The 13,266-nt window shown below is 40.1% G+C and overlaps 1 protein-coding gene across 1 annotated transcript in view; it reads left to right on the top strand.

Moving 5' to 3' along the window:
- Nucleotides 1-9,789, top strand: part of vwc2 (von Willebrand factor C domain containing 2) — a 31,840-nt gene extending 22,051 nt beyond the window's left edge. The window contains exon 4 of the mRNA XM_050071076.1: nt 9,021-9,789. Coding sequence (XP_049927033.1) covers nt 9,021-9,172 — 152 coding nt within the window. The 3' untranslated portion in view covers nt 9,173-9,789. The remainder of the gene's footprint in view (nt 1-9,020) is intronic.
- The last annotated feature ends 3,477 nt before the right edge of the window (nt 9,790-13,266 follow it).

Consider the following 13,266-nt stretch of genomic DNA (forward strand, 5'->3'; position numbering starts at 1 on the left):
TATAAATTGTATTCGGGCTCGGGTCGGATTCGGTCAGCTTTCAGTGAAAATGTAGTGTAAAAATAAATAAAATCCTATTGTCTGTCCTGTTTATTGCTAGGGCACTGTTATTTACATGACAACACCTGGACACAACACACACACATTGGCTGTTTGTTTCTACCTCTCCCCTCGCTGGAAGTCTCGGACCTCCCGCCACCCGCCTCCGCCTTGATTAAACACTGAAAATAAAATAAAAGAGGGAGACAGGTTTTTCCTATTTTATCTTATTTTGTTGTCCGGGCAAAAGAGGACGTTTGGTCAGCCTAGGTTGTGATGCTCAAAGAAATGTATCCACTGATTTACAGACTTCTCTTTCGAAATGTCAGTATATGGTAAAAAGTCTTTTTGGGCCCAATGGCATCATGTGATGGACCTGGAAATTGTAATTCCATGTTTGGCCACTACAAAAATTGGCTTTAAAGCCTGTCATTGTTTCCGGGGGCTTGAGGCAGATACAAAGTTGTGGTTGCAATGCTAAGTCAGCTAACGTTAGTAACATTATGTGGCATATATGAGAGGAAATAGGGGAACGTGTCTAACATTGCCATGCTTGCTGTCAGGGATTGCAAATGCCAGTAGAACTCAGGTTGTCGACAGCATACCATGGTTACGTGTCTTGTCATTAGAGCTCAGTACATTTGAAACTGTACCACTGTTTATCCACACAATAGTATGTTGAACAATAGAACACATCTTGGGTATGCAGTGCATAGTATGCGATTTTAGATGCAGCTCTAGTCTCACTCAATTTACGCCAAAATTAATGCTCCTTTCCTTTCTTTTCTTTTTTTTTAAAGATTATTTTTGGGGCTTTTATTGCCTTTATTACAGTGCAGCTAGAGAGTGACAGGAGAGGGGGAGAGAGAATGGGGTTGACACACAGCTGCAGGCTGGAATCAAACCAGGGCCGCTGCAAAGGACTCAGCCTACACGGGGTGCTGAGCGAGAGGCCGCACCTGAATGCTGTTTTCTAATTGACTGTTGACTAAGCCCTGCTTCCCTTAGTTACTGTCGCTACGCCACGCTTTCCGTGCACACATGGCACATAATGTGTGTAGTTTACCATCAAATTTACAGTAATTTTGAAACAATTCATCTTTGATTTCTCATAGAGGCTAATAAAAGGGGGGCCCTTGTTTCAAACTGATGACTGACTTTTTTAATTTTGTTGGCTTAAATGACGACTGTCGCTGGCAGATTTTTTTCAGATGCATCTGCAGCATAAGTTCATGTTAATGGTAGAACTCTGCCCATCCCTATAACTGACTTTATTGTTTCCAGCTGAATGATTTTAAAAGCTGTAAATTGGTCTTATGTATATAGGCACATGATGGCTACCTACATGATATAACGATAAAAGAAAAGAAAAAAGGTGCCAAGGAGGCCAAGGCTGTATGTCTCAAGCAAAAAAGTCTGCATCCTCTCGAGCTTATGATCTATAGCAGACATGAGCTACTATAGGAGCTAGATAGCCCTGGTGCTGTAGCAATATTTCAAATGCAACATATAATGAATGAAAATGTTTATGCTTCAGTGTTTGTATTTTAAAACAACAGGCTTTTCTTTTACAAGGGAAATTTAAGAATGAGGAATACCTGATGAGTTTGGCAAATGTAACCCTGTCAATTGCAACTTTGGCTGCAGCTGCCGGAGTTCAAACTTGCCTGGACCAAATAAAAAGGGTTTAGCGCACAGTTAATTAACAGAACAATTATTGCCTCTTTTTGAAACATGACTTCAGTATACAACAAACGCAGTGATGACTGGTATTGAATTCAGTATGTGTGCTGTGTGTTGTAACATGTTACACAAGGACTGTTGTGTAACATGTTACCTACCTCCTATTGAATATTTGTTTGATAAAATTGAATGGGGAAAGTAGGACATTTTGCATCATTTAATGAATTCACAAAAGGTACTTTTTTCATTTTTCACCTTTTGGTTTAATTCTTTCATTCACAGCGATATTTTATTATCTAAAGGTAATTTTCCATGACTGGACTTCAGATTTATGATTGCATTAGAATAGAGAAAGGTCACTATAATGAAGGTAATGGTTAGCCACATTATGTCTTAACAATAAGAGTACTGCTGCTGGGTCACTGAGAGGTTTTCGGTTTTGGTCTGTTAGTTTGGTGTTAATTTTCCTCTGAATAAAAGTCAATGTTAATGTGACTTCCACATACATTTTTCACAAAGCAGAGATGGAGAGTAACAAAACTAAATTAAAAGACCTCTGAGTTTGATGTCAAAGCTTTAAATAAATTGTTTATGAGGTTTAGATAAATCTCTCAGTGAAGTCTGTCACCTGGACACCGCTGAGATGGCTGGCGAGGGTTTGTGGCTCCGTCCCTGTGAAGGACATCAGTCGTGACAGTTGTGTTACTTGTGTGCAGCTGGGTTGTTCAGCCACAAAGATTATCAGTGGACGCAGTCACTGGAGACAACATATGCAACCAAACATTCACATGAGGTGGTACCTCCATAAAAGCTCACTGTCACCAGCTTTGATGTGAGGCTGTTCATATTTAAAAGTCCGAACCCGTTTCGCGCAGAATCTCTGAAAGAAATTATTCATTTTGTTGTTAAATCATAGTCTCCCCCTGCAAAGTTCCCCCACTTTCAGTCTTTATGAAGCAAGGTCATTTTTATTCTGCATTTATAATGCAAACGTACTCAAGAAATGCATTAAGATGAGTGATTTGTGCTATTCTTCTTTTTCCATTACCCTATAATGGAGCTCTGCAGGTTTTTAAACATTTCAGAATGAAGGGGTGTGATAATCGGGATCTGTCCTCGTTTCTCTGTCTATTATCTGGCACTGCTACGGAGCCAAAAGCCACAGGTGCTAATGGCCGTGTTTTTCACACGTTGCCCATGCCAACTTCTAACACGCTGTAGTGACAGTTTGGGTCCAACTGTTCATGCACATGCACAGTCCATTTGTCTCTGCCTCTTGTTGAAAAGCTCTTGTGAAGCCTGATGCGCCTATAAAAATCTCTTTCTGCCACAGAGAGTGAGAGGCAGAGAAAGACCGAGAGTGATGGAGAGACGGCGATATATTATATTAATGAAGCGATGACAAAAAGGTGGGTGTTATATGAATGGTGGAATAATAGGGTGACAGCAATGAGTAAGCACAGTGGCACCGAATCCATGCATTAATTAACACAAATGAGTGTCATGCAACAGTGAATGACTGGCTGACGGGCTGTGGTTTAATCCCAGCTCCAGGAGGAAGTACTTTTGATTTATTCTGTAAAGTGCATGATTATTTTTCACATTTTTCTTTCCAAGCATATCCTTGACATATGCGTCTTTTATTTGAGACACTGTGTTCTAAATGCCGCTAATGATGATGAATCAGTAGCGACAGCAGCCTGGGCCACAGGATGAGTTGTTATTCAGATAGGGTGTGTGCGTGTTCATCTGAAGACTTATAAATGTGTTAGGGCTGACATTTTGACAGGCCTCTGCAAACTGTTCACAATGATTGATGTGCCAGCACGCTCCTTCTGGGTGCTGCCGTCCAATGAAATGCGATGGCTGAAGCTGAAAGACTCCCCATTTATCAGCATCTTAATTATACAACAGAGTGGCTCAGGACCTTGTTAGTCTAAGGGAAATAGCCATTGTTATGCCATACCTGATGTTGTGGAAGCAATTCCCGCAGTGTTTATATTTTGCAGTGCAGCTTGAGAGATAATGGATGATTTATGAGCACTTTTTTCCAGCCACTGGTTGAGGACAGAGGCACTTTCACTAGACAAAAGTCTTCCCATCACGCCTAGTACCACGCAAGGTAATGCTGTGGGTGATACAAGGAGGAGTGACATTTATGTTTGGTATTGTCGGTTTGGCAAGTAGATCTTTTATGCACACAATGGTCGTTCATTTTTCTGCACGTCTCTGGGCTTACAGAGCTCAGTTCTTAACAACTATTACCTTCAACGTCAAAATGTCCATTAGTGAGATCCAATTTCCTGCAAAATAATAAAAAAGAACATTCCCTTGGGGGGCACTTCAAAACTATATTAAAGAACTGTGTAACAGTGTTTAATTTGGTTTTTTATGCACAATCCCACTCTGTGCATTCCAACTTTGAAGTTACATATGGAGGAAGTCCTTGACTGTGAAGGCTCATGAACACCTTCAGTTTCTTGTAGACAGGTGCGTAGGAGGAAATGTCCAAAGGCAAGAGAAGAGCGAATGCCTGCCCACTGTCCTTTTACTTGCCGTACACTTTGTTCAGAAATTCAACATTGTGGTTCATAGACCTTCGTCAGGTTAAGCAGATAAAGAGGACACTAATGATCCTTTCTGCAGGTTCACCTACGGAAACCTTGTTCAATTTTTACTTCCTCTGCCTTGTAAATGTCGAAGGACTGAAACGTATTTCTAAACAAAGTTTATTGCAAGTAAATGGACAGTGTGTGGCAATATGGAGGAAGGCCGCCTTCAGCAAGATTTATGCTTCACTAGTGGTGCGGCCAGTCTAAGGAGTGTGGAACAAAATACTGTTGATTACCTCTCATGTGCACGTCTAACATGGACTAATCAAATTTGTGAGTGCAAATTTAAACATAAAACTTAGATTAAATTTCTGAATTCCAGAACAAGACAGTGAAAGATATAATCAAGTAAACTGGGTCCTTGAAAATTGAGCATAATCACTGTAATCCCAGGATGCATCTCTTCCCTGACGGGAGCTCAGTCTTCCAGAATAAAAACGCTCCTCTACATAAACCATAAGTGGTCACTCAGTGCTCTGAAGAGCATGGTAATGATGGCCAAAGGAACATCTATTCTGATAAGCACGTAGGAAAGGAAAATCAGAAACTGCAAAGTCCACCTTTAAATGTTAAATGTGCTCAGTATCGGTATCATTCAGATTGATATCCTGTCAGAAATGGCCACTGACACCAGCAGAAACCTGTTCACAAACGTTGATGCTCGTATTTTTTTTTTTTCTGTGCTGTAACACTATTTTGGGAAACAATCAATGAAAGCTCAGATGCTAGAGCCCATTTTCCACTGAGAGAAATGAAATGAAGGGTAGCGCATTTTGTCTCCTGTGTTCATTCTCTTCTTTGACTGCCTGTATTCAAGTCTGCTGCGATGTCATGAAACTTGTCTAAAAGAAACAAGATAAGATGACTAGCTGCACTGAACTCCATATGGAAATGTGGTCAGTGCAACAGCATCTAAAAGCAGTGGTAAAACAATAACTGAAGTCCTGTCCTACTTTCAAACTTGCTTGTCTCCCATTGGCCTTCGTTCCAAAATGTGTTTTCACATACAGGGCTTTCTTTCATCAGTCGCTGTGAAAAACAGAAATGTATTGCTGGATAATTCTGCTCATAATATTTTATATCATAGCTAAATATATATATATTGCTAAATAAATCTCTACCTCTGTAGAACACTGACTTACTTTGGCTTGAAACATTATCAAAACCTTGTCATGTAATAATAACAAATAAACAATATAACCTGAGTGGAGCCAATGCAGAAGTGTCTTAAACCTGCATTCTTTCTAATGGTCAGCAGGGGGCGACTCCATTCGTTGCAAAAAAAAAGTCTGATTGTATAGACCAAATCCCTGTGATATGCTAACAGTCACTTCTGGGTAGACGAAGGCAATTGATTTAACCTGCAGAGATATGTGAAATCGGCAGGCTTGTTAATTTCTGTTGTCAAACATAACTGTAACAATATAGCTAGACACGGCGGTCCGACCTATTTGACGTTCCTGCTGTGCTGATTTTATGTACTGTGTTCTGTTATTAGTGTCCTTGATAAACCAGACCTGCACAGAATGTACTGTTGTAGATGCGGAACGCAGCAAAATTTATTTTAGCCACCTAAAAAAATAAATATCAGTTTAAGTTTATGCTATATTTGGAATATTTTTTCCCCTTAACCTAACCAATCGAGGCAGCGGTAGACCACCAACTCCCGTGTTCTGCTCAGTGAAATTACTGTTTTTGTCAATGGAGTCTTGTGGCTTTGATATAACAGCTTCAGTTCCTCATCAGAAAGGGCTGTCTGACAGCAAGGTAAAGCGGTGAAAATACTATAAATATAGTGTACACTTAAACTGATATTGATGTTGTTTGGTGGGCCTTGTTTAGGTCCCTAAAAACTAACCAATTAAGCTCAGTGCCATTTCACGTATGTGGTGCATCACATTCTATTTGGAAGTTATTGTATAAAAGTGTATAAGAAAAGAACCCTACTTCTCACTTGATTTATTACCTCAGTAAACATTTTCCTAATGAGTTTGTAGTTTCAGTTGCTAGTTTGAAGTCTTCTTTAACACAGTATGATGTTCATTTTGTAAATTATTTTGTAAATTCAGAATAAAGTAGAGGATAAAACAGGGTGTACTTTAGCTACCTTTTGATTAAGGAGTGGCTACCATCTGGTCAGTCGAGGCATACAGGCAGCTCCAGTTTCTCATTCAAATATGGTCACTTTTGTCTCCAAAAAGAAACAAGATTGCAACAGCCAAAATGCCACACTCAGTGCTTCAAAATGATCATCCTCAAACCGATGGATGATGTCACAATGGCTACGTCCATTATTTCTATGCAGCCTATAGAAAACACCAATAAAAGAATCCTTGAGCTACAAGACCCTGAATGGGGCTCTGCATGGTGGGCTAATGGCCATAGCCAAAATAACTACAGTTGTTGAGCGTGGATGTTTGAGAAATTTAAAATGCAGGGGACAAACTCTGGTCACTTAAAAACCCAGGCATTCATGGCGGTAGATGCAGCTATAAAGCTATTTATTAGGTTGTAAGGCTAACATGCTAACTGAGATGGTAATTCAAGATGGCAAGGAAGGAAGGGTACTAATCCTTTTAACGTTAGCTTGTGTCCTTAGTTAGCACCCAGCTCTCTTTAACGAGCCAAACTCTTTTAGGGCAAGTTGTTTTAACATTTAATTAAACCACACTCCTATCTATAATTACATTTTAGATATTCAAAATAGCATTCCTCCTAGTCAGAACTATATTCTCACTAGTCAGAATGCTAATTAAAAATATCCACAAGACAATTCTTACTAGTAGAAATTGTATTTCAGTATATCTACAACTTAATAAGTAGTAGTCAAAGCTAAATTTAAGATTTATTTTTAATCCTCAAAGCCATATCAGTGGCTGTTTTCACATTTAATCACTAGACTGGGTATGTATTATTGATAGGCTATTCATAATTCAACATAAAATATCCACAATGACATTCTTTGAGGACAAATGGCATCACTTTATCTATTCATGTGTATTGGGCTTTCAGTTTCAGGTATCCACAAAGTCATTTTCAGATATTGAGAATGAAGATTCTGGATATCTGCAATAGACTCCTTACTAGGAAAATCTTTAATTCCAGATATCTACAATCCATTTGTTACTAGTCATAATTTTTATTTCAGGTAGGCTATCCAGAATAAAAACGTTCCAGATACCCACTGTGTAATTTCGATGATCAAAAAGGCATGCTGACTTGTAAAAAGTTCATTATATATATCCACAATTGGCATTACGACTAGTAAAAATGCAATTTCAGATATCTACAATGAGCTAGAATAATGGCTATGCAATCAGATATCAGTGTCAGGGTGGGTTTTCAACTCCGGGTACTCCGGCTTCCTCCCACAGTCCAAGGACATGCAGGTTGGGGATAGGTTAATTGGTGACTCTAAATTGCTCGTGCCTTTTGCCCAATGTCAGCTGGGAAAGGCTCCAGCCCCCCCGCCACCCTCGAGAGGATAAGCAGTTACGAAAATGGATGGATGGAATCAAATATCCACACGGGCCCCCCTGTTGAAGACCCATGTCCTGGGAGGAATGACATTGTAGAAACTGAAAATGTTCACTTTGACGAGGAAGAATTGAATTACAGATATCTGCTATGTATATTCAATCTGTTACCACAGCTTGCCCAGTGCTGACATTAGCTAACATGAGCCACCATGTGCTCCTGGTCACACTAGACCAAAAAGCAGCAAACAACCCTGAGTGTATGATTGGGCTATAGGGTGTGTTTTATTGTTTATGAACTCAACTTGTCATTTGTAAGAGAAAGAATGTTCTTCTTTCAAATGTTACACAGCCTCACTTTATCTCAACTAACTAGCTGTCTCCAGTCTGCGCACGGACATCTGTTCATATATTTCATTCAATGTGACTCAATGTGTTGGTTGTGGCACAGGTTATAAACTGCACATAAAGGAAAAAAGTGTCTCCCTGATGCCCAGTGCATGTTTAATAGAATGCTTGCATTGATACTATGTTAGTCCGGGTCAACGTCTTGATTCACATGTTATTTATCCAGGTGTTTAATGGCACTTACCAGATTTATCAACAAAAAAACACTGCAAGATGTTTTATTTGCAGGAGTGGAAAATGTGCAGGTTACTGCATTTCATATTTCACTTGCGTCCAAACTAACAAGGGTGTCTGTGAATTCACAGGATTTCAAACTGATTGGGATCCTTCCAGCAGCATAAAGAGGTGTGACTTTGAATTGTGTATGCAGTCCTTAAACGACGTTTTTACACATTGAACAGTGTCCTTGATGGGTCTAGTAGCAGGAAAATAACACAGACAAGTGCAACCTCAATAACACAATTCTTTCTTTAAAATTACTGCAGCGCCAACATAAGGATGAATGTTCTGTGTATGTGTGTGCAAGTCAGATTTTGAACTATAAACCATTAACTGACCTATCATCAAGGTTCTGTTGATTTAGTTTGACCGGAGCACAATTCCCACAGCATATTAAATCACAGGAGCAAAGCAAATCATGCATTTTTAGTCTGACCTCGATAAAGTGACATGTTGCTGACAACACAAAAGAAACGCATTAAAAATATATAAGGCCGATTTGAGATCCCATTTTGAAACATATTATAAGGCTTGCTTTCTGTTCTGCTCCATACTTTCCCTGCTTCTCTCGTACCACCTACAGGGCCAAACTGCTACGCGGACACATCAGTGATACCGGCCGGCCGAGAGGTGAAGATTGATGAGTGTACAATCTGCTACTGCACATACGAGGAGGGCACATGGCAGATTGAGCGTCAGGCCACCTGCAGTAAGAACGAGTGCCAGCGGAGCTAGAGACTGGCACGGTCTGAGGGGACATTGGCACGCAACACCAGTGCCAATCTGCATGTAAACTCTCGGCCTTTTCACCCAATCTACCGGACATCAGGGTCGGACAGCAGCCCCCAAGCATTTCAGCATTTATAGTCACTCTACTGAAAAAAAAAATGCTTTTATGAAAGTTTATAATCCACACACAGAATATCTATTTATCTATGTATTAAATTATTTATGAATATATACAAATATAGGAGTAATTAATGCTGAACTAGTGAACAGATATTTTTTATAGCCTCTGTATTTTATTAAGCAATGTATTGGACCAGAGGTCAATTAAACAGAATGTATAGAACACACACAGCTGTCTTTGGAGGTGAAAACCTCAATGTCTTGACATGCGGTGTCACCTGACAAATCCTGACACCCGTCCCTCTACCACCAAAGTGCAGACTATGTGCGATCCATTTCAGATTGATGGGTTAAGATTAACTGTTTGGGAAGATCAAGTGCAGAGTTAAACATGACGAGAAAAAAGAAGGAAATTCAAGAGGACTTGACTGTTTCCTGATTTCTTTGATCTTTTTGGATGTTCAAATGTGTTTTGATTTGAAAGTGCTTTTTTGTATTTCTCTTGGTACCGTGTGTTCATGTTTCAAATAAATGCCAATCTGCGCTCCGTAAATGCTCAAATGGTGCTTTTCAACTGTAGGTCTCCTTTGCTGAGAGGATGGTGTTTTACATTTGCAGACTTCCAACTGAATAAAAATGTTTTGCAGTTTCACTTGAAGCAACAAATGATACTGAGACAAAATGATCAACCCAATTTATTCCAATTTTGTGTTTGAGATATCACAGGTAACCTTTGAGTGTGACAAACGTGAACAAATTCACTGGTTAGATGCTGGCATTTTCTTGTTTTTAAGTCCCAGGATGAGAACTGTTTGTGAGGAAACTACAGGTAAATATTTAATGAACTGTCAAGAGAATATTAAGTTATTTAGCAATGCTGCGGTTTCATTCTCAATAGCTAAAAGCACCACAATATAAATAAGGGAGGTTGGAAAGTGAGAATATAGAATCTCACTAGTTGCCTGTGGATTTATAATAGTTGTCTCTGGAGACTCTGATGTCATTGATCCCAATTTGCTCCCAAAAAATTAGAAATTGAAAGGTCAAAAGACTTGCAGCATATTTTTCTTGTCTTCATCTTCCGTTTGAGGATGAGGAGGAGTAATGAATGCATGTATCTGGCAGTGCCAAGGGGCCCATCGACCAGCAGATCAAAATGATGATTAATAATTTAAGTTCAGGTTATGAACGCTGAAGGGCAGGCTCTGATGAATGGATGCAGATGTTGTGTTTCTGTGTTTTCCTGTCATCTTTTGCATTTGCAGAGCGGCACTCTCTGTGTCACCCTTTGCAATGTTCTGGCCACTCCACAGAACTCTTTGATCGAGGGGTTGCCAGACAACGATGTTGCATCTCCAGCAGTGAGACGTGCCTGTCAGCCAGTCGGCAGGATCGAGGTAAATAAGCCTAAATGCATGTACATGCTACGTGACAGGCTTCTCTCTGAGCAGTAGGGGAGCGGTGGCACAGATCTATTAAGGTTTTCTGGCCAGGCTTAACTCCTCTGTTTCTACGACTGTAAAGGTCCTCTCCAACCGAACTCATTCATTCAAGGAAAACAGGACTTGTGCTCCTGCATACAAGTGGTTAATGACTGTGGGATTTTTCTCTCCTGTCCAGCAGTCCTCACCAGTAATACAAAGTGCTCATTTTCATGTGTCCCCTCAATTTCCATCTATTTAGAGGAATTACTGCAGTGTCGTGTCTATTCTTTTATTTTACAAGATGATACTCCCTCATGTCTAATTGTCCAAGCGGCTTACCTGCTGTGTATCAGCCAGTGAAGTAATGACTCCGACCAGGGATGTTATCTGTCAACACTATCTGCTCTGTCCAGGTCATTAGCATTCACAATTGGCCTCAGATCAGTTCATATTCCAGCATTTATTCAACATCAGCTCTGTGTATGACTGGGCGGATGGAAGAAAGCCGTGATTAAGACTGCCTATAAAGTCTACTCATCAGAAACGAGGCTGGGTCTTTTACTTTGAAATAAAATTCCCAGAGTGGTATACATCTAAACTCCTTCAAAGACAGGCCATTAATTGGACACATCTGTTGGAGAAACCCATAAGAGATTAGCCTGGTCTCCCCAAAGCTCTAACTATGTAATTAGGCTTCTGCCCTGTTCTGGACAATGCACACCGCTGCACTGAGATGAGATGTGTGTTCATATTACAGTAAGTGATGAAATTCATTATTCATCTATAGCAATCAGCCAACTCTGTAATTTGGAAATAGAGCATCATAAATTGAAAGTTGGAAAGTTGAAAGGTTCATCAGCACACGTCTTCACAACAAGACTTCTGTAACTCAAATATAACGGCATTAAAATAAATGTCCTCCGGAACTGTGGGCTCTCGATGACGGATCTACAACTTACTAGTTTATAATTTTAAGTGTTTATCAAGAAAAATGCCTCTAGTTTGGTATTGTCCCTGTATAAAATAGTTTGCTCAGTCAAGAGCTCCTATTAGCTAAATCCTTGTAAAATTCCACGAACACATATCTTGTTTAATTCCTTGATTTTGCTTTATCAGTTAAAAGGATAGGTTGTGTTTTTGGAAATGGGTCTGTATGAGGTACTTATCCATAATCAGTATATTGCATACAGTAGATGTCACATGGCACGCCCCCAGTTTGGAGAAGTAGGCTGGAGTCTGACATGGAAGCTAAGCATTGTACTGCTGTCAAGGTTTCAGCAACAGATATTTTAGCCACCTGAAAATCCCACCTAAAAACAAAAAAACAAAACAAAACAAAAAAATCACTATCAATTTAAGTATACGCTGTATTTAGAATATTGTCACTGCTTTACCTTGCCATCAGACAGCGATTTCCGATGGTGAACTGAAGCTGCTATATCGCTCTTTTCAAAGCCAGACTCTGAGAAAAACAGTAATTTAATACCGCTGAACACAGGAGCTGCTGGTGGACCGCTGCCTTGATCAGTTTTGTTTGTGTTATTGTGTGACCTGTTCAGCAAGCCTGAATTACTGTTACTGGAGTCTGGTGGAGAACTGAAATGGCTTCCTCGTCAGAACAGGCTGTCTGATGAAAAGGTAAAGGGGTGAAAATACTCTTGATAAAGCACACATCTGTTATAGATGTTTTTAGATGTCTAAAATATATTTTGCTGCTGCCCCCGTCAAACAGTATAATGTTTAGCTTCCATCCCAGGCATGGCCCATATGGGTCATAAATGGATGGAAAAATGGTCTCTTAATGGGATCGTCCACAGGTTCCACATTGGCCCCATGCCAACTGCCCACATGGATGGGTTTACCCAAGTGGGCCCCAGATAAGATGCCCATTTTGGGCCCATACCCACTTCGTACCCACATAGCCCTAGCATAACCTATGTGGGGCCCCCTTGATTAAACCCAACCATGTGGGCAACTGGCATGGGACCATAATTGAACCCATGGGCAATCCTATATAGGGGCCATTTTTTAGCCTATTTACTAGTCACATGGGCATCACATACAAATGTTGGCTGAGATGTCGGCACTCCTGCCACTCTGAATATGCACCACATACAACCCTACTTTAAAAGATCTGAGCTTTCTCTTTAAACCTAAAGTCCTCTCTGACATTGCTACTCCTAGCCATGCTAGGATGGCTAGGAGTAGCAATGTCAGCCTGTCTATATGTCTGTGTTAACTTTGTTTCTTTCTATCACGTTAGTGAAAACAATTTTCTCTTCCTATATATTCTCATAAAAGTCACATTTCACACTGAGCTGATTAAATGATATAAAAATGAGAAGGACAAGCAGCTCTGCCTGTGCAAAGAACTCACTCCATTTAAAAATACAAGGACGTCGGCCTGGACAGGAATTAAATTATAGAAGGACCAGCGGGTTCACCATAAAACAGCCGGTAATTGTTGCTGTAATTATTACTGTAGAGAGGAAAAATTACCCACATATGCACTCTGGATGGGATTAAAATCACTGACCAGAGCAGGTGATGTAAAAA

The sequence above is a fragment of the Epinephelus moara genome, chromosome 19 (genome assembly GCF_006386435.1).
Source record: "Epinephelus moara isolate mb chromosome 19, YSFRI_EMoa_1.0, whole genome shotgun sequence".
Classification (NCBI taxonomy): Eukaryota; Metazoa; Chordata; class Actinopteri; order Perciformes; family Serranidae; genus Epinephelus; species Epinephelus moara.